The sequence below is a fragment of the Triturus cristatus genome, chromosome 6 (genome assembly GCF_964204655.1).
Source record: "Triturus cristatus chromosome 6, aTriCri1.1, whole genome shotgun sequence".
In the NCBI taxonomy this organism is placed as follows: Eukaryota; Metazoa; Chordata; class Amphibia; order Caudata; family Salamandridae; genus Triturus; species Triturus cristatus.
This window is the reverse complement of record NC_140589.1, coordinates 954,498,175-954,525,425: the sequence shown is the minus strand read 5'-3', so window position 1 is coordinate 954,525,425 and position 27,251 is coordinate 954,498,175. Positions and strand designations below refer to the sequence as shown.

The 27,251-nt window shown below is 46.8% G+C and overlaps 1 protein-coding gene across 1 annotated transcript in view; it reads right to left on the bottom strand.

Annotated features, from left to right (window-relative positions):
* IGF2R (insulin like growth factor 2 receptor) overlaps positions 1–27,251 on the bottom strand; it is a 1,674,612-nt gene that overhangs the window by 1,527,797 nt on the left and 119,564 nt on the right. The window contains exon 3 of the mRNA XM_085611652.1: positions 4,434–4,555. Coding sequence (XP_085467778.1) covers positions 4,434–4,555 — 122 coding nt within the window. The remainder of the gene's footprint in view (positions 1–4,433; positions 4,556–27,251) is intronic.

Genomic DNA, 27,251 nt, shown 5'->3' with positions numbered 1-27,251 from the left:
CCCCCCCCCCCCAGATATAATACTGTGCCTGGAGTGGTAATTGGCTTTTGTCATTTTACAGCTCGAAATGGACAGCACTGTGCTAGTCCTATGCTTAAAGACTTTGCAGTAGAAATGGCGAAATACTTTGTGCCTTTCTATCTCGGCGTGGATGGCACTGTGCTAATCCTAAACTGAAAGACTGATAGAAAAGCAAACATTTGAGGTGAGCAGATCTAGAGTGTCACTGGTGTTGACTGGGTGCGAGTGTTTGATTGGTTCTGATGCTCAGTCCATCACCACCCCCTTTTGTACCGCCTTGTTCGCCATAAGTTGGCAGGGTATGCTCAGACGCGAGTCCCTTGCTCACTTTGCCACTGGATTCAAGCAAGCCTGACTGAAGACGGCTGAAATGCCAGAAACCGGTCCTAGGAAGCTTGTTTCCGGTCCAGGGAAGGCATGGCTTGGCAGTTCGGGCTGGACTGTTCCCATGAGGCACAGGGTCAGACTGATTTGCATATGGTCATGTCTGAACTGGGGTGGCAGAGTGGGCTAAAGAACGGTGATGGATCAAACCCAGATCTGTTGACTGGGTGTGAGTGTTTGATTGGTTCTGATGCTCCGTCCATCACCACCCTCTTTTGTACCGCTTTGTTCGCCATAAGTTGGCAGGGTATGCTCAGACGTGAGACCCTTGCTCACTTTGCCACTGGATTCAAGCAAGCCTGGCTGAAGACGGCTGAAATGCCAGAAACCGGTCCTAGGAAGCTTGTTTCCGGTCCAAGGAAGGCATGGCTTGGCAGTTCGGGCTGGACTGTTCCCATGAGGCACAGGGTCAGACTGATTTGCATATGGCCATGTCTGAACTGGGGTGGCAGAGTGGGCTAAAGAACGGTGATGGATCAAACCCAGATCTGTTGACTGGGTGTGAGTGTTTGATTGGTTCTGATGCTCCGTCCATCACCACCCCCTTTTGTACCCATTTGGACTACCAGCTGCTGGTTTTTTGGCTCAGAGTGCACGGAGGCCTGCTAACTAGACCTCATTACCAGTGTTCTAACTCCTTACAAAATGTATATTGAATTAGCTAACCCCAATTAGCAGAGACTGACTTATTTATAAGTCTCTAGGATATGGTACACTGGGCACTTATGGCAGAGAGCCCACCCAGGGCTGCAGCACTGACTGTGCCTCCCTGTGTGTGACAATGTACAAAATGGCTCCTAATCTGCCACTGGAGACTGGAAAGGCAGTGGTAACACTGCTAGTTCAACTTTGCAATACAAACCGGTGGCAAAGCCCCTATTTCCCTTAACAATATAAGTAAGTTCCCCTCAAGAAGGCCTTTCGAGCCCCAAGGCAGGGAGCTGTATATTATTAAGTGAGACATGGATTTTATATACCTATCCTGACAGCTACACTTCCCAATTGCCGTTTGGCTGTGGGGGAGTCAGTAGCCCCATTGGCTAAAACAGAGTTTCTGGCTGACCACTCAGCCCGGTTAACTTTTGAATAAAACTACTGAGATGGGTTCTGTAACGTAAAGAATCTGAATAGTAATTGTTTAGAAACTGAATATTCCATGGAAAGCAGAGGGGTCATATGCCAACAACCTACTTCTATAGGAACACTTCTTACAAGTAAGGTTTGTTATGCGTTTTGTGCATTTTATTCTCATTTAGAAGTAAATCCGTTTCTCAAATAAGAAGTAAGATTTCCCCAATATCAGTAAAACGAAGAGGTGCTCTATGTCGAGTCGGCATAGAACAAGTGAATAAAGTGAACATATAATGCACAAGTGCTACATACAATAACAATATATACATGTGACTGATGGGGACAATGTGATGTTATCTACAACACTAATTGTACGAGTGTCAAAATCCACAATCACATTAAAAAAACAGTCCACAACAGCAGTTGTCGATGTTTTAAGCCACAATGTAAAATTAATTTTAAAAGGGTCATAATCAGGACGGAATATTGTAGGAGGCATCAAAGGGATTGTGGCAACAGTCCTACAATCCTGGATGTGTCTAGCTCTGTTGGTACATCATCAGGCTTGCTACAGAGGCGGCAAGCAAAATGGTACAAAATAGAGAGATTGTGGAAACAGTTCTACAAACCTTGACGTATCAATCTGTGGGTACATCATAAGGCTAGCAGTGGAAGACAGCAAGCAAAATGGTACCGAACTTGGCTATGTATGGTGAGAGGTTTGGGGAGGGAGTCACAACTTAATTACGTTTGTTCCAAGCACACTAGGTCAAGAAAGTAGTAAGAAATCTGCAAATTCTCCAGATAGCTTGGTCGACCATGCGGTATTGCTTGAAAACCTTGTTGTACTTGATAAGCTCAGTCTGGCAACAAGTGGCAATGTGAATATTAATAATCACACATCCATGGCCTGGCATAAGCCATCTGAGGGATCGGTATTTTATTTTGTAGGATATGCACTGGCCAGTATGTTTTATGATACTACTTTCTTGACCTGGAGTATGACTTATTTGTACTCTGGCGAGTGTTTCTTCGGTGGTCCCACTTTAAAGGCACCTTAATTGGAGCATTAAAGGCAGTTCCTGCAAGGCATGGACTGTCAAGTCCTTGGCGTGCAGGAACTGGGGTGCATGCACACAGGGGGCACAACAAGTACCCCCCTGCATGCACCCCGTGGCGCAGAGGCAACATGGAGTCCTGTAGGGCCCCCTATGTTTCCTCATTGCCACACTTTTCATGGCAGTAGCACCGCCATGAAAAGTGTGGCGGTTACAAAACTTACAATATGCTTGGCAGTGCCGCAGTAGCAATGCCTGCATAATAGGGGCCCCAGACCGCTGCGCAACCGCCAGGGATCATGGATCCCTGGCGGCAGTACAGTGCCGGTCCAACCACAACTGTCCTGATTCAGCGGGCAGACCGCCAGTCTGGCGCTTCCACGGACCGCCAAACTCGTTATAAGTGCCTCAAATTCAATAGCCTATCTGAAATATTTGAATCCTATCAGCACTCCAGCCTGCCCAAAATCCTTCCCTCTGTCTGGCCACTACGAACTTTAGTACTTATAGGCACAGTGGGCGCTGAAAAAAGGTGGGTTTCTGGAGATGAGCTATTTGCAAGTGATTGTAGCCTGACCGAGAGTAACTATTGAATGAAGAGGGTGGAAGATGGAATTATTGGCATTCCATTCGCCATCCGACTTGTCCAAGTAGGAGATGTATTCTCTCCACCTTCTACTCTCAGTGAGGGACCTTCCTGCCCGACCTTTCAGTATTGCCCAACATGCCACAGAGATCACCTTATGTGAAGGATGTTGCTTACCCTACAGCAGCTTGGGTGACTATGGCTCCACCTGAGACAACTGCAATGGCAGGTGCAGTGCTTAAGTGTCTGATGCTTTATACTTTCATATTAGCTTACAAATTACACTTACTTGCTGGAAAGTAAATTATAAATAAGGCTCTCCAGCTAGTTACAAACATCCTGCATCTGAGCGGTTCCAACCATCTTCAGGTTCCGATCAGGACACCATTTTAATTGGGGTTCCTCAACTCCTTCCATCTGGGATGAGATTAATCATCTGTGTCAACAATATCCCATTAGTCATCCCAGAGGTCATCTCCCTCGTCAGGAGGCCAGGCATCTATCAGTCTTGCATTATAGTTCCAAAGTAAAATTAGTACTGGAAGTGTTCACACAGGGATATTGCCCGCATCTTCCAGGACACCCTACTCATGATCTTTGAGATGCCCTTCAATTGAGTCGCTCCACTATAGAATTTAATAATAGTCTGCGACTGATTTCTCTTAAAATTTTATACAGAAAATATTTTCATCCCAAAATAGGATCTCCTCCACTTAGTGCCCAATAGCAGACACCAAAGTGTGTAAACCACCTCAGACCTTCCTATTTTAAATTTTAATCATAGGCTTGCAAAATATCTGGAAACCAACGATAAAAATCACCACCTTCACCAACATTATGAAAAATGGTCATGACAGATTCTAAATGGGCACCAGCATAAATTTCCACTACTGTCCCAAGTCAGAATAGCTTACCTTCACGCATAGCCTCTAATCAATCCACCTAGTCAAGCAAAGGTTGGCCCGCAAAAGAATAGCGAGAAAAATCTAGGTTTGTGTGTTATCCCCTAGATACCTCTATGATATTTCTTCTCACACAGCTACACCTGTCATTATTGATGGGTCAGGGTAAAACATATATTGTCTGATGGGGTACAGAATTAGGGACACACCATCCTCTCTCCCTCCCCAAAACAGTATTCTTTCTCCAAGATCAATTTTCTTAATTCCGCTTCAGGAATACCTCTACCACCCAGATACAAATTACCGAGAGACACAAATATCAGGTTTGGTCTTTTTATAAAACTAAGTGGGTGGAACATAAGATACAACATACACAAATTGTTATAATTTCTAAGAATGATTTATACTGACCAGTGATTTTCCACAAATGAAGTTGATGTTACTTTGAATCCTATGCTGCACGTCTGTTGGGCAAGCAACCGTGGAGTTGAAAACCAAGAGTAATTCGGAGTTTGTCTTCAAAGCTGCATCTCCTGCAAAAATATGAACCAGCCAACAATTGTCTGTTAAACGGTGAAGTTTTGAACACAACAAATTGTTATAAGGGCATGTTGGATGTAGCCACTAACAGGACATGCAGGAAAGCGTAGTTCATGTCCAGCCCACAAACACTTGCACATTTTTATTTTTAAACAACAAAAATCAAGGACTTAAAACTAGAACTCTGTGCTGCAACCACAATTGTTGAAAATGTAGGCCTCTTTGGAAAAGATTTCCAGATTAATAATCATATGTACCAAGGGACTACCTAGGCTTGACAATCCACCAGTTAAAATGTGCAACATGCTTACATTCGAGTCATCCAGCTTACATTCTTTTCTTCACCAAAGCTCGAACTCTTGGGGATTAGGTGTGAATAATAATGAGATTCTGAATAACTGAGCAGCATCTCATTTCGTTTACTGTATCAAGCTACCTCTACACCCTCTCAAACAACCAGTCATCAGGACTGGCTGTGGGGTGGACAAAACCCAATGCAACAGTTTGCTATTTCGTGAGATACGAGAAGGTGTGAAGGCACCAGGAAGGCAAGGCGCCTTATAGAAAAAAGTCAGTCTCTCTATTGCCAAAGAGAAAGCTGAAATCAAATAACCCTTTTTACTTGGTACAGTCAGCCCACTTGTACTAAAGTCTCTGGTTTGGCAGAACTGTATGATCAACCACAAAGTTCTGTTCATTTATGTAACAAGGGGGACTACTTTATTTCTATACCTATTATATAGCAGATTTAAAGCTGCCTAGATTGCAAACCGAGACAAAAAATAAGATTCGTCTAAGAATGGATGGAAAATGTAATTTGTTTAGAAATAGCTTGGAAGAACGCAATCCTATATCAGGTCAGATGACCCATGTGATTTTTCAGAAATCTTGGTTTGCTCAAAATGGCCCAGGCAGTTCTATTTGAAATAAAGGCTTAAATCATAAGCAGATAGGAAAAGATTGTGCCAGGGCAAGTCAGGAGAAACTATTTCCCCCAACCTGCAGTTGTCGGACTCCAAAATTAGTATCAGATTTTATTGTTTAAGAAGGCTGAATAATATTCAAACAACGGTTACATTCTTAATGTAGCTCATGTTACGCCCTCTTCAAAGTACGCTTCATCATCAGTTCTGTACGTCTTAAATGGGCTAGAATAGACACAATAAAGACTGTGGAGAGCATAAACTGGACACATTTCTGGGAAGTCCCATGTCAAGCAGTGAATGGAAGTCACTGGTCTTAATTTGAGCCTGTGGTTGTCGTGGGGGCCCCCAGCACTTATTTTTCCTGATCAGACATTTCCAGAGAGCAAGAGAGGTAGAAACACAGAAATAGGAAAGAAGGAGTAGAAAGATAGACACACCGTCACAACGGAAGACAGGAGTAACCTGCAAGGGTGAGATGAAGGGCAAGGGTGTGTCAGATTGTGGATTAAAGAGGCCTAAGGTGGATTGAAGACCATGCACCCTTAGTATTCAGCATGCAAACATTAGCACCGTCCGTAGGCATGCATTTTTAATCTCAGCTTTGGGCACTTGCATTCATTGTTTTACAAATCAAGCACTGGAATTCACCCTGTCTGCATGAGTGTATGCATGTGAAGGACGTACTGTTATTTGCTAGATTCCAGCAATTAGAAATATCCCTACAAATAATATTTTATTTCACAAATGATGCCCAAGAGAGACCCAACAGGGAGGGGAAATGGTAAAAGGTGAGGACATCAGGAAGCATCATTTGTAACGGTCAATTCTGGATCACAGAGGAATACTGGAAAAGGATAACACCACAACAGAATGGGAACAGTTCACCAAACCAAAACCTTGTGTAATGGGAACAATTTACCCCTTAGATTGAGCCAAGAAAACTGTGAAATAGTTTTTATTATTTATTCATGAGTAAATAATAGCATCAATGTGCATATGGCCAAGAGAATCCTTTGTCCCAATAGGGAGGGAAGGAAAAAAAAAAGGAAGGGGTGGTTTGACCATACATGCACTGAAGCATTAAAGCAACTGAAACAAGTCCTACAATGCAATAAGAGAGACAATGTATAAATTCAAAACCTAAGATATAATTACAAACTTGCCCTTGATATTAAGAACAAGCATTTACAATGCAGTAGGTCTCGCAATGACATTATTTTGAGCTATTGACATTGTAAATGGCAATGCCTTTAAAAAAAACATAAAATGCATTGTTATTTACAATACCAAAAGCAACACTTATTGCATTGCATAGCGCGGTGTCTGTGAAGACGTTGCCGCGCTTATTAAAGTTGTTTTTTTTTTTTTTAAAAGAGTGTGTGGGGGGGGGGGGGGGGGCAGAGAGAGAAGAAGACCTATAAAGAGTGTCACAGATCGGCATATAAAAGGCATTTTCCTCTTGGCTTGGAACACACAATGTAAAAGTGCCTAACTTAAACAGTTCAGTGGAGATATCACATACTATAGACACACTCACGACAACAAACGCTATATTTGTGTACCAGAGTGTGTGTAGTTTAGAAATACAATCAAGATATACATTTGGGTACACAAGTGGCAATTCACATGCATACACAAAATTGACTTACTGCTCTCACACACTAAACGTATGCACACGTACACAATCCTGTCAACACATCGTACCCTGGCCACAATCAACATACTTTATGGCTCTTGGCACTATCCTGGGTAGTTCAATTATAGCTTAATTCCTGAATATGTATAAGGCTATATCAAGCCCAAATTGTATCCACTTATAGAAAAAGAAAATAAACTGCACACAAAATAAAAAGTGCATGCCAAATTGCAGGCAAATGACATGTGAAGCAAAGAAAACAAGTGACATTTGTTTGCTTAGAAGAGCAAAACCACAATCTACCTTAACACAATGCAGTCACTCATGCGGTATTCCTGTCTATCTACGCACATGCATCCTCCATTCAGCTGACGGTCGAAGTTTACGCTGCTCCTAAAAGCCTGAAAAGGTTGTAGTACTGGCTCCAGAAAGCACTAAACACAACTGGACGTCTGCGCTGTGTACTTGTGTATGAGTGTTTTTAGTTACATTGTTGGTACGTGTATTTAAATGTATATTATCTACCAAATATAGTGCATGCATGTTACTTCTCTTTAATACCCATTAGGTACATATCTATATTTGCATATAATACACCTGCATGGGAAATAGATGGACTGAAGGAGGTGGGTGTTGGAAAGATAGTGGGTGGGTAAATGGATGGATGAATGTAGATGGTTGTTGGAAGGAGATTGCGTGGGTGAACCAATGTAGGGAGTTATGTGTTTGAAGGACAGTGGGAGGGTGGATGAACAGACGGATCAAGGTATTTGTTGGAAGCGCGAATGGGCAGACGGACGGGCAGAGGTGGCTGTTGGAAGGACAGAGGGTGGGTGGATGGATGGATAAGTGGGTGGATGGATGGATAACAAAAGTAGCAGATTGTAACAGAAAGTGTGTGTCTTAATATGCACATCATTGGGAAAGTGAGAGCCAATTTGACGCTCTTTCATTGCACGTCCCAGCATGTACTGCCTCTATCTCACATCCATATGCTATTCCGAGTTATCACACCTGCTTCTCAAGCTAGTATGGTCCATACCCATGAAAGTGTGTGCACTATATACATAAGATGCTGGGAGAAGGCACTTATGACGTATTGATCCAATCAGTACCACTTGCTCCTCTAACATCTGAGGGATCAACCACCGGTGTGCTGGCTCTGTGGACTCCTTGCTGCAGGGAGTGGAGATGTATGCTGTGTGTGCACATATGCACATTGAAATGCCGGTCAGTCTTTAGGCCACTCGGACCCATGACGTGAGCCTTGTCAACCACTGCAGAATCCTGTCTGCTGTATTGTTCCTTGCTAAGCATCTATGTGCATTGTACCAAAGTGCTCAAGGACAAGACAGCATACCTTCACAAATGTATAGAAAAAGGTACGGGGTGTGAGGAGGCTGACAGTTGGAGTGTCAGAAAAAAGTCAAGTAAAGTTGAAAAGAAAGAAGGCTTGCACATAGAAAATGGGAAAAGATGGGCAGAGGGGTAGAACGGTAAAAGGGGCAGAGTGCTCAAGTGCCACAAAAGGCGGGCAGAAAAGATTTAGTCATATAATAAATGAGAAAAGACTGACAGAAAGCACCGGTAACAAGGAAGACACACACATAAAACTAAAAACAAATTAAATACAGAAAAAACTCTTGTCACAAAATACGCTGCACGTTTTACTGCAACTGACTGGCAGGAAAAAATATGTTTGTACGTGGGAAGAATGAAAATATGTAAACTAGAGAAACAACACAGAAAAGTTAGCTGCAGGCTGAAATGTTTATGTAGTGGGCGTCCTAGCAAGCATGAGCGCCGACAATTAGGATACGTGCATGGGGTGAAGGAGGGAAACCGTTTGCAGCCTCAGGCCCTTGTTGAAGTTCACTCGCAGGGAGTTCGTACGTTTGCAGCAGGCAAGCGTGTAGCTGACACAGCCGGTCCTCACGAACTGCTTCCATTAGGCTTCTTTATTGCAGGGTTACAGGCTTCAGTGCGCGCTCGGCTTATGAAGAACGGGGAGGGGAGAGGAGGGTTGGCTCAAAAGCACCAAAACGGCACTTTAAAACGGCCAATTCGCAAAGCCCAAACAGTTTTTTTCCCCCGAGTCAGCTGTGTGATCAGATGGCGCTTAGCTCACTGCATGGACTTCAAAAATCACGATTTTACTTCAAAGGGCGAACGCACTCAAAGGCAGTGGTATATGTGCGTACGTTCGCATGCGCCGGCTGCTAGAATCAAGTCCTACAAGCGGGGGATTAATAAAAGCACAGGAGGGAATGAAATACGTTTTGTCAAACCCATAATCAGGAGGGCCCTAATCAACAAGCTCGCAACGAGAGGGAGAGTGGGAAGGAGGGAGAGTGGGAAGGAGGGAGAGAGAGAGAGTGGGAAGGAGGGAGAGAGAGAGAGAGTGGGAAGGAGGGAGAGAGAGATCAACAGGCCCCTAACCGAACCGTGCATGTTGGGTGGGTGGGGAGGGGGGGTTCTCTAGCATATACAGTATATTGGGAAAAAAGACATGGGCATTATGGAGCATCGTGCGAGAAGTTTACTCTTGCATGACGTCATAAATTAATAAATACCGCTAAGAAAACATTCTTTGCACAATAGAGTGGATCATGAAGTTGTATTTTTTAGGCGGGTCATGCATAGGAGGAGACTGCCATCCGCGCAGCGCCGAACACCAGACAAGTTTAAGGAGAGACTGAGACTCCGACCAGGGCACTCCGACTTCACTCCATACAAAGGAAGCGTATTCAGAACAATTGCTGCCTTTCGCTAGTAAACAACAAGCGCTCGCCATTGCGGGAAGGCAGCCGCTTGTTTATCTTTGCATCACACTTTCACTTTAAGTGAAAGCGCGATGCAAAAATAAACACGCGGCTGAAGTAACCCGATACTGCTAATTCAAAACAGATGGCCCCCCCCTAAAGATAAGGAATTGCTTCGCGACAGCCGCAAAGCAGACGAGACAATCCAGATGGGCCGAATAAAAAGGCGAAAGGGCGGCAACAAAAAAACCTCACCTCCAATGGCAGGCCACCATTTAGCATAAACGGTGACGCCAGCCAGTGAAAATGAGGGGCGGGGCTTGAAGTCCCCTTCTGATATGTCCTCATCCACAATATATCTCGCCGAGCGAGCAGCGCCTGCGTGCTGCAATGCTAGGCGAGACTTAATGACTAATACCTGCCGCCAATCCATTCTTTTAGCTTTGGATGCCTAGTCTGCCTTGTCACACTAGTAGGATGTGATGGTTAGTCGGTGTATTGGTACTGTCCCTGGCAGTGATGGCAGGGGCAATGGGTGGTGCAAACTGCAGTGGCCTCCTGATGAGGGCCCTGGCACTTTTTTAAAAATATAAATTAAGCACTGGGTACAAGCAGCATGTGTAAGCACCTGTGTGCGGTGCACCCCGACCAGATGGCTCGGGCAGTGATTGAAAAAGACATCAGGACGCAGAAGAAGCTTTAAACTGCAGCACCCGAAGTACGACAGCAAAACAAGAAGAGGAAGAGAATGAAAACATGCAGTGCTTTGCAAAATACTGCAATACTGCAAACAATATCTGCAGGGCGGGCAGTACATGTGCCAGTAATGCTCCAGATAGCATACCCCTTCAATTCATACCCAGTAAACATGGAGCTAACCTATGGCTGTCTTCTGAACTAGGGATGACAAAATAAACTTCTTGAAAGGTTTGTTGTTACGCCCCTGCGGCCGCTGGTTTTGCTTGTTTATTCCCAACCACTGCACATTGCTCACCTTCGGTCAATTCCTGTCTAATGACAACTATGAATATGTAGGGTCTCAGGCCTGATATACAGATATAGCCCACTCTAGCCAAGAAGATGTCAGTGAGTTAGACTCTCATCACTAACATATGCGGTTATCTGTAAGTCCCAACAGATTCACACAGCCTTCCATCCTTCTGAGGTCAGTAAATTAATAAGCATTTTATTTGTTATTGTGTTTTTTTTTAACTTTAAACTGAAGGTTTTGGTATTATCATGCCCCTTATTGCACAACTAGCAGCAATAGGTGGCCCCTGCTGCTGAGGGCCTATAGCGTGATCCCTTACAGGCTCTCCCTGCCTCCAGCAGTACAGTACTCACAGAGGGCCAGTAGCCCAGGATATGTGACCCTGACTGCTGAGGAGGCTCTCCTCACCTCAACATCCTTCTATGTGCCCTCTGCTGCTGCTGAGGGCTGTAGAATGCAACCCCGTGGCTCCCTTTAACCCCACAATCAGGGTAGTATGTGCCCTCTGCTGCTGAGGGCTGTAGACAGCACCCCTCTCTCAGATGCACCCCTCACCTCCACATTCAGGGTAATACGTGTCCCCTGCTGCTGAGGGCTGTGCACTGCACCCCTCTCTGATGCACCCCCCACCTCCACATTCAGGGTAATACGTGTCCCCTGCTGCTGAGAGCTGTAGACTGAACCCCTCAGAGGCTGTCCCCAAATCCACACTCCGGATATGTGCCCTCTGCTGCTGAGGGCTGTAGACAGCACCCCTCTCTCAGATGCACCCCCACCTCCACATTCAGGGTAATACGTGCTCCCTGCTGCTGAGGGCTGCAGACTGCATCCTATCAGACTCCCCGGCATACACCGCAGCCTAGTAGTTCGGGGGGCCAAGATCTCGGGGCCATGTGTACATGCTTTGGGAGGAGGGAGTGGGGGGCTGCAGTTCAATCCGCCCTCGTCCAGCAGGCTGCTTGTTAATTAAGCGCCGCTGCTTGTTTACCGCCCTCCTCCCGGGGAGGTCTTGACATGCACATTTTCGCTGGTGAAGACGTGTCCCTCGGCTGAAGAGTTGTCATAACAAGAGATAAGGCCGTGGAATAGCCGCCAGCGCGCGCTCTGCTTAGTGTCACCCACAGACCCCCCCTCCTGGTGTTTTGAGCTGGCCCCCCTGGCATGGCAGTAATGTGTGATCAACCAATCCAAGCATGTATCTTGACATGTGACTGATGACCCATCCTGTCAGTCACTGGACTGTTCCCAGCCCCACCAGCCTCCTAAAGGCACCATCTTGACAGGCGACTGACTCCGTTCAAGCCCCACCGGCCTCTCGTGTCACTTAGACTGGCGTGTCTGTCCTCACCTTGCTTTCACATCGCTATCCCGACGGGTTCTGCTGTCATTTCAGGGGACTCCGCTGTATATTTGACTGACTCTTCCCCAGCCCTTCTGGGCTGCCACGGTACCGCCCTGGCGTGACTGGTTGTGAACGAACATAACAGGGCACCGCTGTACATGCTCAACTATTATGGACTCTGCAGGAATCCATCGGCACCGACCAGACACGTGACTGACCCCACGGCGCCGCCACCATCCTTTAGTTTAAAGGGAGCTGTCCTAGGGTCTGACTGACTCCGCCCTAGCCTAACCCGTCTTTTAATGTACCGTCCTGTCCATAAACTGCCCATTCCCTCGCCTCACTAATACTTCTCACTTCATGCTGACTGGCATAACTTGTGAAACTGCTTCCGCTGCACTTTGTGGCGTCCTCAAACACGTCACTTGATAGCTTCAGCCTTTAAATGCGAAAATCAGAATTTCCAGAGCACTTGCGGTTTTCAGAGAGGCCTCACTGGGGATGGGCAGGAAACAGCAGAGGCTCAGTGTCTGAGGAGGCACTTGCTTGTGGGCGGTGCCCGTCCTGCTGCTTGCAATGCTGGATGCTGGACAGTCGTGGGGGGGGGGGGGGGGCTGTAGTTGAGGTAGCAGCGACGGACAGAACCACGGACCGCCATCACCAGGCGGGACCATGTCGTTAAGACGCCCTACATTGCCTGCCCTTTTCTCTGCAATGACTGACTGTGGTTACTCAAATGCTGGGGCTCCAGGCAGGCAGATCCCAGGAGACTCCGTCTGCAGAGCCGCCCTGCACGCTCCAGGGCCGTGCGAGCCAACATATCAACAGGGAGAGCCGAGGCAGGGCAGAGCCGAGCCGACCCGAGGGTCGGTCCTCGGAGCCCGTGCAGGATCCGAGCTGTGGAAATAGCTCACATGTCCATCACACCGCAGGGCATTGGGTTAGAGTGCGAACAGGTGCCTCCAAATAAAAATAAAAAGCATTTGCAATGCAACAGGTCTCGCATTTACGTGAATTTGAGCTATTGACGTAAATGACAATGCCTTTTATTTATGTTTTGGTTTTTGAAACCTAAATAAAACGCAGTCATTTACAATGCCAATAGCTCCAACTCGCGTAAATGCGAGACCTATTGCATTGCAAATGCTTGTTAGCTTTTTGGAAGGTGAGGGAGGTTCTCGTCCGCAGTCCCGTCCCTTCTCTCTTTAGCTCCGCACGCTCTCGCACAACAGACGCTGCAGAGCACAGGCCGCACGTGCAGCTCCACCAGCACACTGACCCCACGACACCCGGGAACCCGCGGCTACCCAACGCCATCATGGTGAAGTTAGTGTAAAGCAAAGGTGAGCGGTGGCGGCTCTCGCCGAAAGCAGGGTTAATTTGAGTTTACTCCTGAGAAAAGTCTTACTTCACACCGGCGGCCTGTTTGTTATCCAGGCCCCTGGCGGGGGGGTTTGGGTGTGTCCGGTTAAAGGTTGGCTAGTCTCTGGCTGTCCTACTAGAATAGGTATATTTGTCCTAATCGGTGAGGGGGTTTCCGTTAAAGGGCTCAGTTCGAGCTGACCTGGGGAGGTGAGGAGAGGTTCTTTATTTACTGTAAGACAGGCAGCTGCGGGGTGTGTGCGCGTCTACGCAAGCGCGACACAGAAGCGCGTCCACAGACCCCGATCGCTGCGCGTGCCCCGGTCTGTCTCCCTTGAGAGGCATCAGGGCAACAATAGTTCTCGTTGGCGGCAGCGCTTCGCGCTGCAACGCCAGCGAGACCTAAAAAAGGAACTACAAGAGATAGCATGGGACAAACTCTCCATGGCGGCAAATACTAAGCTATTTTGGGATACTGTAAATAAGCCCTTTTTGAAGAATGATTCATTCCCGTAATTATTATCCCACGTTACAAGCCAAGCTTGGCTAACACATTTTAGGGGTATTTTGTATCCAAAAGGTGTTGATATATCTATGGCACCTAATCCAAAACAGAGGGAGTGGCATGCCATATCATTAAATATTACAGTGGAAGAAGTCCAGGAAGGACTGACGGGCAGTAGGGGAAGGAAAGCTCCAGGCCCTACTGGAGTACCAGTTGATGTTTATAAATAAGGCTCCCCGTTTTTACTGATTTTAACAGATAAATACAGACCGAAAACATTTGTTTTCTTGTCTGTATTTATTTTTAAATGTGAATAAAAACGGAAATTGGGTTGCTTTTTGAGCAATTCTAAATACTGTTAGCCATGACTGCTAGGCCAATAGATTTGTGGATTGATAAATAAGGGGGTTAAAAAAGAATGGAATTTTAGTTAAGAGGCTTTAACAGCAGTAGATATTGACAAAGTTGATACATAAATTTGCATATTTTCTTATAAGTACACTGATTTATCTTCTGCGGGTGTTCACAGCACTGAACCCTGGCAGACATTCAAACATGTGTATATTTATGGGTTAAATAAATGTGGAAATATACTATTTTCAGCTTACTTTTTTCACAAAACCCAAAATAAATATGGATAAATACAGATAAAATTAGCAAAAAATAAATATGGATAAGTACAGACGGAAATGGCAAAAAAATAAATACCACAAATCCGGGAGCCCTATTTATAAAGCCAAGCCCAATTTGTGGGCACCAATTCTTACAAGGGTTTTTAAAAAAGCGGTGACAGAGTGCATATCACCATTATGGGGTCAGTCAGTTATTGTCCCCACCTAAAAAAAAAAAAAGGAGATAGGTCAGAAGCTAAAAACTATCGTCCCATATCACTTTTAGATTCATCCATTAACGTAATGAGTAAAGTTTTATTACTGCGACTGAAGGAATGGGTAAATGATTAGGATATACTTTCTCCAGCGCGATATGGTTTTAGAAGAGGTTTAGACACTATAGAACAATGTATTAATTTAGAGTGGTTAATAGGCAAATATACACGTGCTAAAGAAGGAAGGATGTATCTATGCTTTGCCGATCTAAGTAGTGCCTTTGACTTAATTGATCATACCATTCTGTGGCCTACTTTACTTAATCTGATGGCACCTAAAGGCATTATTCATTTTCTTGCAAGGCTTTATGAAACATTATCTTGTAAAGTGAGATATGGACAACAGGGCAAGTGCACTCCAATTTTTGAAGTAAAACGTAGCATTCGCCAAGGTTGCGTTCCTGCTCCCTTACTTTTCTCGCTTTTTATTTATGAGATTGATAAAGTGTTGCAGATGGAGAAGGCAGATGCACTGTTAATATCTGGCAATCCCATGCAGATATTATACGCAGACAACGCGGTACTACAGTCTAGGACCCCGGTCAGCTTACGACTCATGGATAAATTTAGCATGTTAATAGGGGAAAGAAACCAGCTAATTAACAAAACAAAAACTTTTACTATGATATGCGGTACCAAAACAACGAAATGTAAAACCTTTTATATTGATAGCACCCCAGTTTTAACTGTTAAAACATTTTGCTATCTAGGGGTAACCTATACCAGTAATGGGAAATGGAATCAGGAATTCACTAATGTTTGTTCCAGGATGGCTAAGAACGCACATGGGGTTTTTAGATTTGCATCTAAAATAGGTCATTACCCTGTAAAGGAAATGCTGACAATATACAAGGCGAGATGTGTTACTACAGCCTTATATGGTGCGGGGGTATGGGGGATATCATTGCAGCCAGGCCCTACAACAAGAAGAAAATCCTTTTTTAAAACATCTCCTAAATCTACCTCCCTCAGCTTCTACTGAGCTAATACATCGGGAGGTGGATCTGACATACCTAGCAGATTTAATCTCTATGCGGCCACTGCTGGTATGGAGATCGATATGGCCTGAAGATGACAGTTTTTACTAGATCTATCATTAAAGATTGTTTACTCCTCAAGAAAAAATCAAGTATCCCATGGTTGAAATGTATTATGGATACATACAGCAAGTTATTTAATATCCAGATTTCTGATAACCCAGCTACAGTGGTCTCCTTAAACAAAAAAGGAAATTAAGGGTTTATTTTTGTTAAGCAAAAAAGAAAATCGTAAGAGTATCACAGAGAAACAATCAAGATTTAAATGTCAATCAATTGAATCCAAAAGAGGAATACAAGATTTGATTATACTGAATAATTCCTTGCATCGTTATGTGCTGACTAGACTGAGACTAGGCATAGTACATCACCTTGTTGCATTTCCATTTATGAAAACATGCCCCTTGGATTCTACCCCCTGCGATTAATCTTCTAAACAGAATACTGTTCATTTTATGCGCTTTTGTAAATTTTACTTGTATTTTAGATGTTTTTATCTGAAAGCGCTTTTTATAAAAAACAATGTAAGATCACATCATGCTGCTATGAATTTGCTTTTTGCACTGAATGACACGGTAACTTGCTATCGTGTAGCGTTATATATTTTAAAAGCAATTGAGGTCAGGAAAGGTATTGTTACTATTAATTGACCAAGAAAGATATATGTGAGACCGCATAATGTTGATATGTCTAGCTACTGTTTTAAATGGTTATGTACTTTGGTATCATGCTTTGGTATTCATTTTATAAGATATGTTACCATTACTGTCTTCTATGGTTATGGAATTTGTGATTAATTATATAACTGATTGAAAATGTGTATTTTTCAACCTATGTAAACGCTTTTATGGTTGTTCTAACAAACCAAATAAAGTATTGAATTGGATCGGAATCCGCTGTCAGCCAACCTGAATAAACTGCACCTGTCGGCACACTGGACACCACTTAGAGGGAAAGGATGTATGAAATATCGGAGACCTATTCCTTGAAATTTTGCAGGATCTTTCTCGCTGACAGCTGCCCGGATGAAATAAAAATGTGTACAGATTGCTGGGGAGATCGATTTGGAATTCTATAGGAGTAAAATATATACCAGTAAGTGACAGGAATCAAGTGAGTGCATGAAAAGAATGTAGGCTGACTGCAGTTCTCAAAAAGCACTTTTATGTTGATATACATATAAATAAACTTAAGTAACGGCAAAATAAATATTATCACTGAAAGCCTAATCAAACACCTCTGCAATAATCCAATTTCTCCTAGAAGTTTATTTGCAATACAAGTTCCTAGCCCGTAACGTATAGGGGCATTGATCTAGATTCACATAAGTAGGTAAATAAAAATGAGAAATTTTCTAACATCGGAATTTTCACATGGTTGGAGCAATTTCGGACTTTATTGTACAAGTATCCACCTGAAAAATACATCATTCGTAGTTTCCAGGTACACTCACATGAGTAAAATGTAAGTATATGGAACTTCTACCAGTTGGAATATATACAGAAATTTTGCTGCTCATGTGCATTACCTCTTCGTCCATTCCCTCACTTGCTGCAATTACATGTGCGAGGCCTCCCGCTCAAAACTGCTTCTTCAACTCCAAAGTTGGCAGCTCTATCCATTACGCCACAACTTCCCGTGCAAGAACTACAGCATTTTCAATATTATATACAACGAACCCATAGTTGTATGTATGCATGTAGTATATTTATCTTATGCAACTAATAACTTTTGACAAAGCGGATAGTCCTGGCTTGTTGTAGGTGTAATGTTACTTGTTGTATTATATATGTGGAGGCAATAACAGGAGCATTAAAATACCAGTCGGCCAGTATATTATGCTGAGCACAGACTTATCATAAATGTTTTAAGCCATGCCCTTAATCATATCGCCCACGCCTCTTTGAGAGGCCCCCCTAGTTTTTTCATCCCACTTAAAGCCCTGGTCAGGCGGTCCATTGCGGCTGGGGCACTGCTCCAGGGAACGATGGGACGATTCATGCCATTCATCACTCGTGGGAAGCGCTACCAATATGAAGGGCACAGGGGGAGCGGTGCTTCCCTGCCAGAACCAGTAAGGTCCCGTTTGGGGCATTTTTTAGGTCTCGCCTGACCCAGCACATGCGCTGCTGGTCTGGCGAGACATTTTGTGAGGGCTCCAAAAAGTGCTACCAGGCCAGCCTAGAGCTACAGTGCATGTGCGCGGGTGCGCGCGTCGCGCTTTACCGCTATTACTTTTACATTCGCGGCCGCACGGCCGCTTTGAGGTTTGATCGCGATCACTTTCGCAGCCGCACAGGCCGCTTTGATGTTCTCCGTGAGGCTTCAATAGATTGCAGCTGTTAAAACAAGCATTGGCATAGCCAATAGGTCTCGCTTTTGGGACCTTATAAGTGTTTAGTTATGCAACTGTTGCATGGATAAACACTTATAAGGTCCCAAAGGCGAGACCTATTGGCTATGCCAATGCTTGTGATTTTTATGTACTTGCAATGATTGTCAATTCCTGATTGGATGGTCTAATGCTGCCAGTTTCAGGGCCTTCATTGGATTAGTTACAGTACAGTGTCTGTGATTGGGTGAATGCTGGGCACTGTGCCTATTAAAGGGTACCATCTGCTGGGCTTTGCGTTTCTAAAAATCATGGAATGATGTCTGACAAGCGTACTGTGAAAAGGAAGCATGTAATTTATTCTTCATATTCCTCAGAGGAGGATGGCCAGATTCCAGAGTAAGTGACTTCTGGGAGCTGAGCTACAGCGGATTCATTACCTCCTTTACTGTTGCAGTCCGAGGTGCAAGATATGATTGAGGTTACAGTGGCAAAGGCTTTGGAGGCTTCCAATAGGAAGAAGGGGGAGCAGGTCATCTCATGCTCATGAGTCTCTGGCTGAGTCTTCAGGCTCAGAGGGACCCTCTATGTCTTCGGGCAAATATCTGCAAAGAATGGAGCTGTGGGACACGGTCTCGGGTGCATCAGAAACTGGGATTACCTCCTTTTCGCGTGGATATTGAGAAGGAGGCTTTATTCTCACAGTACTGTAAACCCTGTACCATGGCGATGTCGTTCTATTGAGCTATCAAGGATATGGTGAAGTCTAGATGGAAGCAAGCGGATAAGGTTTCAGGTCCAATGATCCTACAGAAACTTTACATGCTGGAAGGTGAAGCGGTTCCTCCTAAAAATGTCAAAGTGGGAGCGATATTGGAAACTTTAATTGTCAAGACCTCCATTAATCCCGAAGACTGTACCACAACTTATCCTTTAGACAAAAAGATCGATGGGGGGTTAAAACAGTCATTTGTTGCAGAGAATCTTGCTCTAAAAGCCAGCCTGAATCCTGTATACCAAAGAAACAATGGTTCTGCTGTGTGAAAAAAGGCCTCTTTACACAATTACCACAAGTCATGCGTTATTCAAAATATGCAATTAGTCATAAGCAACACACAAAAACTGTGGGGTATTCTGAGATTTTTATATATAGATTGCATCATTCATATATATACGCAAAAACATTTTGAAAGGTCGTCAAAGTACAAAGTGAAATACAATTTGTGACAAGGTGACAAGTGGTGCTCAGTGATATAGTGCGTGATATGTACAGAGTGCTTTAAAAAGTTGAAAAGATTCTGATGGCCAGAAAACAAGTATTTATAGTAGATCTGCGAACTGAATCAATTAGTTTTTTCGCAGGCTCTGGCAACTGGTCCAGGGGATAATGTCGACGTTTCAACTCAGATACTGCACTACTATACAGTCAGTGAGAGTCTTCATCAGGACAGAGACAGGGGGTGACGGCCTAAAGGATAATTGATCAAGACAACTCAAGGTTGAGCGTTGTTAATTTGCACCTTAACCTTCCTTTTGGCGCTATAAGGTTTATTCAGAACATCTGATATACTTCTTAGGTTGATAGCATTATAGCATTAGGCGAAGCACTCCAGTCATTAAGTCAATTGCTTCTTGTATTGGGTCTTCGTTAGTTGTCAGTAGCTTTAAGCTGAATCGCGGGCGGCAGGCGTGAGTCCTGGCTCGTCTATGTGGATTGACAAGACCCAATACCAGAACGAATTGACTTAATGACTGGAGTGCTTCGCCTAATGCTATCAACCTAAGAAGTATATCAGATGTCCTGAATAAACCTTATACCGCCAAAAGGAAGGTTAAGGTGCAAATTAACAACGCTCAACCTGGAGTTGTCTTGATCAATTATCCTTTAGGCCGTCACCCCCAATCTCCGTCCTGATGAAAACCTGCACTGACTGTATAGTAGTGCAGTATCTGGGTTGAAACGTCGACATTATCCCCTGGACCAGCTGCCAGTGCCTGCGAAAAAACTAATTGATTCAGTTCGCAGATCTACTATAAATACTTGTTTTCTGGCCATCAGAATCTTTTCAACTTTTTAAAGCACTCTGTACATACATATCACGCACTATCACTGAGCGCCACTTGTCACAAATTGTATTTCACTTTGTACTTTGACAGCCTTTCAAAATGTTTTTGGGTATATGTTAGACCTGTCAGCCCTTTGGGTGGTCCCTCCTCATCATTATTTATTTTGTCCCACATTTGCCTCAAACCCTGTTTGAATTTTTCCTTTTTGGGAACCACCAGACTTTTTCGTGTTGCTGCAGATTCAGGGAGCCATTTTAGCTACCCCTGAAACTTCTGTCTGAGGGCCTGGAGCACAAAATGGTGGCCACCTGTGACATCACCAGCATCCACTGGAACCTACTAGCACCTTCCAGAACATTCCGGAACCCTGTGACAGTTGGAGGCGGTTTAGAATGTTGAGAAGCTAAGACAGAGAGTTGGCAGTTGGAGCTGGCAGTTGGCACCTGACTGGTGAGGAGTGAGGCAGCAGGGGTGGAAACTTGTGCCTGGAGTGGGGTCCATAAACCCACCCTTGATACTAGTCCCTACTGACTGAGCCCAGCCTGGAGCCCTGTGTGGGAAGAAGCAAGAAAAAACATCCTAAGGACCTGGACAGCAGGAACAGGCCTTAGAAACAGAGAACAGCAAGATCCTGACCTGGAAACTGGTTTCCCTGGAGTCCGACGTCGAGTAGCCTGAGACCTGGAGCCCGAGGTGGAGAAGCGGCGCCGACTGGAAAGCGGACGTCGTACCCGGAGCCGCCAGAGAACGAGAGAGGGCGCCGTCAGAGGTCGTGAGGAGTACCAGAGGTCGAGGAGGAAGTCACCAGAGGTCGAGTGAGCGGCGTCATCGGAGGAGTGAAGTCCGCCCTCCGGAGTCGTCGGAGACCAAGGTGAAGTGTGCCGGAGGTCGGGAGTGAGGATCGCACTCCGGAGTCACCGGAAACCTAAGGAGAGGAGCACCGGAGGTCGGGAGTGAGGATCGCACTCCGGAGCCGCCGGAAGTCGACATCGAGTCAAGGCCGGCCGACGTCATCCAAGTTGAGGTCGCCATCGGACCGGAGCCGCCCGAAGTCGACATCGAGTAAAGACTGCCCGACGCCATCGAATCGGAGGTCGAGATCGAGCCGAGGCCGCCGACATCGAAACCGGAACCGCCTACCGGCGTCGTCAGGAACTGACATTGTGCCGAGGCCGCCGACCTCGAATCGGAACCGCCTCACGGCGTCGACACGACTCCAGCGGCGTCGGAGCATCAGAAAAAGGGCAGTAAGTGGAGTAGAGGGCGCCTAAGGCCCTGTGGAGACCTGAGAGACTGCTCTAAGGGGCTAGGGAGGTGCTGGAACCAACCTGACTGTGCCAGGGGTGAGCTGGGACTAATCTAGAGAGGTTGTGTGGAGGGAGAGAGCCAGGTCTCTGGTATTCCCCCCTTGATCTACCTCAGGTTAGGCCTCAGCCTTGTCCAAGCCAGGGAGTAGACACCCCCAAGCCTTCCACATCCCCACAAGCTGTGCCTGGGCCAAATCAGCCCTTAGGAATTCAAAAGTGATCTGATTCTATGAGTGTCACTGTCAGCTTTTAAGTATTTATTAGGGGCACTGTATTTATTGTATTTAACCTATTTATTGCTTCACTGTATTTATTGGTCCATAGTATTTATTGATGCACAATATTTATTGGTTTACAGTAGTTATTGCCTCAGAATATTTAATTGCCTGTATGTATTGCACTTATATTTATGCCTTCATTATTTATGATCACCCCTATTTATTGAATCATTAAGCCAGTATTTATTTGACCTGCACTATCTAAAAAGTTTGTATATTGTGATTGTTATTTATTTATCCAATCAGCAACTAAGAGAAAAAGAAGATAAAGAAAGATATTTTCATAATTTTTACGGTGTAGAGTCGTTTTTGGAACGGATGCACTCATGGTTATTGTATGGGTATGACGTATGCTTAGCACGGTGCCCGATTCCTGACCACTCGAGCCAAGCTACCACAGTGTGTTGAGGAGGACACCACCACCCTTCCAGTGTGGGAGTGTTTTTCCAACATAATTGGTGTTCAGTGGTGGGATTGAGCTGTGCCTACGTATACTCAACAATAACTGTGGGTAGTCCATAGGCCTACACCGGGAGTTCTCAAAGCGGCCTTCCTAATTGTGGGTTTTTGTTTTTTCCAAATTTACTCTGGTGGTGGGAGGAGGTATTATTAAAGGTACCCCCCTGCATAGTTACTGCACAAAACCTGTCCTCTAACCTGAGTGGGCGAGATGGAGTTTGTACTAGAAAATCTAGAAACGTACACTGTGGCCCAACTCAGGGAGTTTTGCCAGCGGGAGGGGGTGTACTGTCCCCCAGGAGCAAAGAAGGGTGCACTCCAAACCAGCTTAAGGGCTTGGGGGGAGGCACGACGGGAAAGCAAGGCTGAGGAGGAAGACAGGGATGGAGAGCCTGACACCGAGGGGGCTGAGATGTACCAACCTGAGGTGGGGAACCTGTCAGCGGGGCCCAGGACACTTTCCAGGAAGGGCAGCAGTGCCTCTAGCGGTGGCTTGTCTGAAGTGGAGTTAACAGACCGGAGGGAGAAAAGACAGCTCACATGGGACTTAGCAAGGCTGGAGAAAGAGAAAGAGGAACAGAGGATGGCTCATGAGATAAGGCTGAAAGAAATAGATCTTCAGATCCTGAGAATCGGGGCACACCCTGTACCTAACGGTGGCAGCAAAGACCAAGAAAGAGAGTTCACCAGGGAACCCAAACCCTACCTGCCAAAGGACATAGTCGCTAGCTATGGGGCGGGTGACGATATCGCCAAGTGGCTAGCGGCCTATGAGGTCTCGTTGAGGGCCCATGGGGTTCCAGAGAAGTACTGGGGAGGGGGATTGTACAAGTACATGCCTCCAGCTGGTAGGGATGCTTTATTGGCCCTCGAAGAGGATGAGCAGACCCACTACCCCACCATGAAACTGGCGCTCATAAGGAAGTTTGGACTAACACCCGAAAAGTACAGACAGAAGTTCAGGGGTAGTCACAAACTGGGCACACAGAATTGGGTGGACTTCCTGGACTATGCAAAGAAGGCACTTGAGGGTTGGATTCAGGGCAGTGAAGTGAGGAACTACGAGGGGTTGTTTGACCTAGTACTGAAGGAACACCTGCTCGAGAAATGTTTCCCTGAACTGCGGCAACACCTGGTGGATAGCAAGCTGACCAGTCCCCGGAAGCTTGCTGAGGAGGCGGACATTTGGGCTAGTACCCGGGTGTCCACAAGGGGGACTGGAGGGGATACTCAAAAGGCCGGACAGGGCGCCCCCCAGAAGAAAGAGGGAGGGGAAAAGAAAAAGGAGTTCTCCAAAGGCCCCCAAAATAACTTCCAAGGGAAGGGAACAGGATTCACCCCTAGGGCTAACCCACCCAGAAACCCTAATCCTGGCCAGAGTCAGCAGCCAAGGGTTGTCCATTGCTACGAGTGCGGTGGCGTTGGACACTATAAAGGAGATCCGAAGTGCTTGAAACGACCACCCCCTCCCACTGGAGGAAAGACCCCCGGAGTAGCTAGTGTAGTGCTCGGGGAGGAGATGCCCTTAACTAAGGGAAGGGAGTGGGCGGGTGTCACTTTAGTGTCCCTGGGAGAACGGGAGATGGTTCCTAAGATCCAGGTGCCCGCAAATACCGCAAAGTATGGGCAGTGGGTCACCATCAACGGCCAAAGAGGGGAGGCTCTGAGAGACACAGGAGCCAGTATGACTATGGTGCATAGCCAACTGGTGTCTCCAGAGCAGGTAATTCCCGATGTACTCCACCCAGCCGCGATGGCTGACGGCAGAACAGGCCACTTTCCAGTGGCCGAGGTTCCCTTTGAATGGGGGGGGGGGGTTGCAGGTTCACTTCGAGTTGCCGTAAGCCCTGCCGTGCCAGTCGATTGTCTGCTGGGGAATGACATGGAGCACAACGCTTGGAAGGAGGTGGAATACCGGACTCACACTGAGATGCTGGGTACACCTGACTGGGCCTGTGTTAGTACAAGGTCCGCGACTACCCGAAGAGGGAGTTCATTTCGGCTGGAGCCTGGAACAAAGGCCCAGCCAGCTGCCAGTCAAGGGAAGAACCGAGGACAGGAGGAGCCTGCCTCGGCGTCCCCACCCCGTAGGACGGATAGGCCACCGGAGGTGGTGGACCAGGAGTCTGCGGTGGGGGACGTTCCCAACCTGGAGGACCTACCCATCCCGGCAGAGTGGCACGTGGAGGGAGGCCCGTCCAGGGAGGAATTCTGCCAGGGCCAGAGGGAGTGCCCTACCCTTGAGGGGCTGAGGCGACAGGCCGAAGCCCAGGCAGCAGGGAACGTTGAAGGGAACTACAGTGTTTACTGGGAGGATGGCCTCCTCTACAGTGAACCCAAGGCACCCCTACACGGATCGTCACGAGCCTTGGTAGTCCCTCAACGTTATCGAGCCTTCCTTCTGGAGTTGGCTCACGAGATACCATTGGCAGGACACCTGGGGCAAGACAAGACCTTCGCCCGTCTTGTCCCACACTTTTATTGGCCTCAGATGAAAGTGTCGTCCGATACCTACTGCCGGACATGTGTGTCTTGCCAAGCCAGTGGGAAAACAGGGGTGAAGCTGAAAGCTCCCCTGGAACCACTTCCTGTCGTTAGCACCCCCTTTGAAAGGGTGGGCATCGACATTGTGGGTCCGTTAGATCCACCGACTACAGCTGGTCACAGGTTTATCCTGGTCCTGGTGGATCATGCCACACGGTACCCAGAGGCAATCCCTCTGAGGACCATAACAGCACCTGTTGTGGCTAGGGCCCTGATGGGAATCTTTACCCGAGTGGGTTTTCCCAAGGAAGTTGTGTCCGACAGGGGGACCAACTTCATGTCAGCGTATATGCGGGCGATGTGGAAGGAGTGTGGAGTGACATACCGGTTCACCACTCCTTACCACCCCCAGACCAATGGTCTGGTGGAGAGGTTTAACAAAACCTTGAAGGGCATGATCAGAAGTCTGCCTGAAAGCCTGCGGAGGAAATGGGACGTCCTCCTACCCTGTTTACTTTTTTCCTACAGGGAAGTGCCACAGAAGGGAGTGGGCTTCAGCCCCTTCGAGCTTCTGTATGGGCACCCTGTACGTGGACCTCTCAACCTGGTGAGAGACGGATGGGAAAGAACTCCCAGAAAGCTTCCCCAGGATGTGGTGAGCTACATGCTGGCCTTCCGGAGCCAAATGGCTAAGTTGTGGAAGCAAGCTTCTGACAACTTGGAAGCCAGCCAAGCAGTGATGAAGGCGTGGTATGACCACAATGCTCACCCGGTAGAGTTGGAGCCTGGCCAGAAGGTGTGGGTGATCGAACCAGGAGAGCTTAGCGCCCTCCAGGATCGCTGGTCAGGACCCTTTGAGGTGTTGGAGAAGAAGGGTAAGGCTACCTACTTGGTGGACCTGAAGACCCCTCGTCAGCCCCTGCGGGTGCTGCATGCTAACCGCCTCAAACCCCACCACGAGAGGCCCGAAGTCATCTTGATGATGGTGACTGACGGAGGAGAGGACGTGGAAAGCGAGCCTCTCCCCGATTTGTTTGCGTCTCAAGAGAAGGATGGGTCGGTGGAGGGAGTGATTCTCTCCCCATCTCTAACTCCTGAACAGCAGGAGGACTGTCGCCAGGTCCTGGGGCAGTACTCCTCGTTGTTCTCCCTTGTCCCGGGTAGGACTCACCTGTGCGTCCATGACGTGGACACAGGAGACAGCCCACCTGTGAAGTCCAAGATCTACCGGATGTCAGACAAGGTGAAGGCCAGCATTCATAGTGAAGTCACTAAGATGCTGGAGCTAGGAGTGATCGAACCTTCTAGCAGCCCCTGGTCCAGTCCGGTGGCGTTAGTACCAAAAGCTGCACCACCGGGTGCCCAACCAGAACTGAGGTTCTGTGTGGACTATCGGGGACTGAATTCAGTGACCAAAACTGATGCTCATCCGATCCCTAGGGCGGATGAATTGATTGACCGGCTGGGAGCTGCCCAATATCTAAGTACCTTTGACCTTACTTCTGGGTACTGGCAGATCTCTTTGACTGATGGAGCAAGGGAAAGGTCAGCCTTCTCCACGCCCAATGGCCACTACCAGTTCTGTGTGATGCCCTTTGGGCTCAAGAACGCACCTGCCATGTTTCAGCTCCTGGTAAACCAGATCCTCACCGGAATGGAGAGTTTCTCTGCTGCTTATCTGGATGACATAGCCGTCTTCAGTAACAGCTGGAAGGATCACTTGCGTCACCTGCAAGCTGTTCTCCAGGCCCTGAGACAAGCTGGATTGACGATCAAGGCCAGCAAGTGCCAGATCGGGCAGGGGTCGGTAGTGTACCTTGGACACTTGGTGGGTAGGGGAGCAGTGCAACCCCTCCAGGCGAAGATCGAGGCCATCATGGCCTGGGAACCCCCCCAAGACACAGACTGAGGTCCGAGCATTTTTGGGCCTCACGGGATACTACCGCCGCTTCGTGAAGGGGTACGGTACCATCGTAGCCCCCCTCACGGAGCTCACGTCCAAGAAACAACCTCGACGGGTAGTCTGGACGGAGGCTTGTCAGCAAGCCTTTGAGAGATTGAAGAAAGCCATGTGCGAGGCCCCGGTCTTAAGGGCCCCAGACTTTTCCAAGGAGTTCATTGTCCAGACAGATGCATCAGAACATGGCATTGGGGCAGTGTTATCGCAACTCAACGAAGAGGGTCTGGATCAACCAGTGGTCTTCCTATCCCGGAGACTACTTCCCAGGGAACAGAAGTGGAGTGCAATAGAGCGTGAAGCCTTTGCAGTGGTATGGGCTCTGAAGAAGTTGCGGCCATACCTGTTTGGCTCGCCC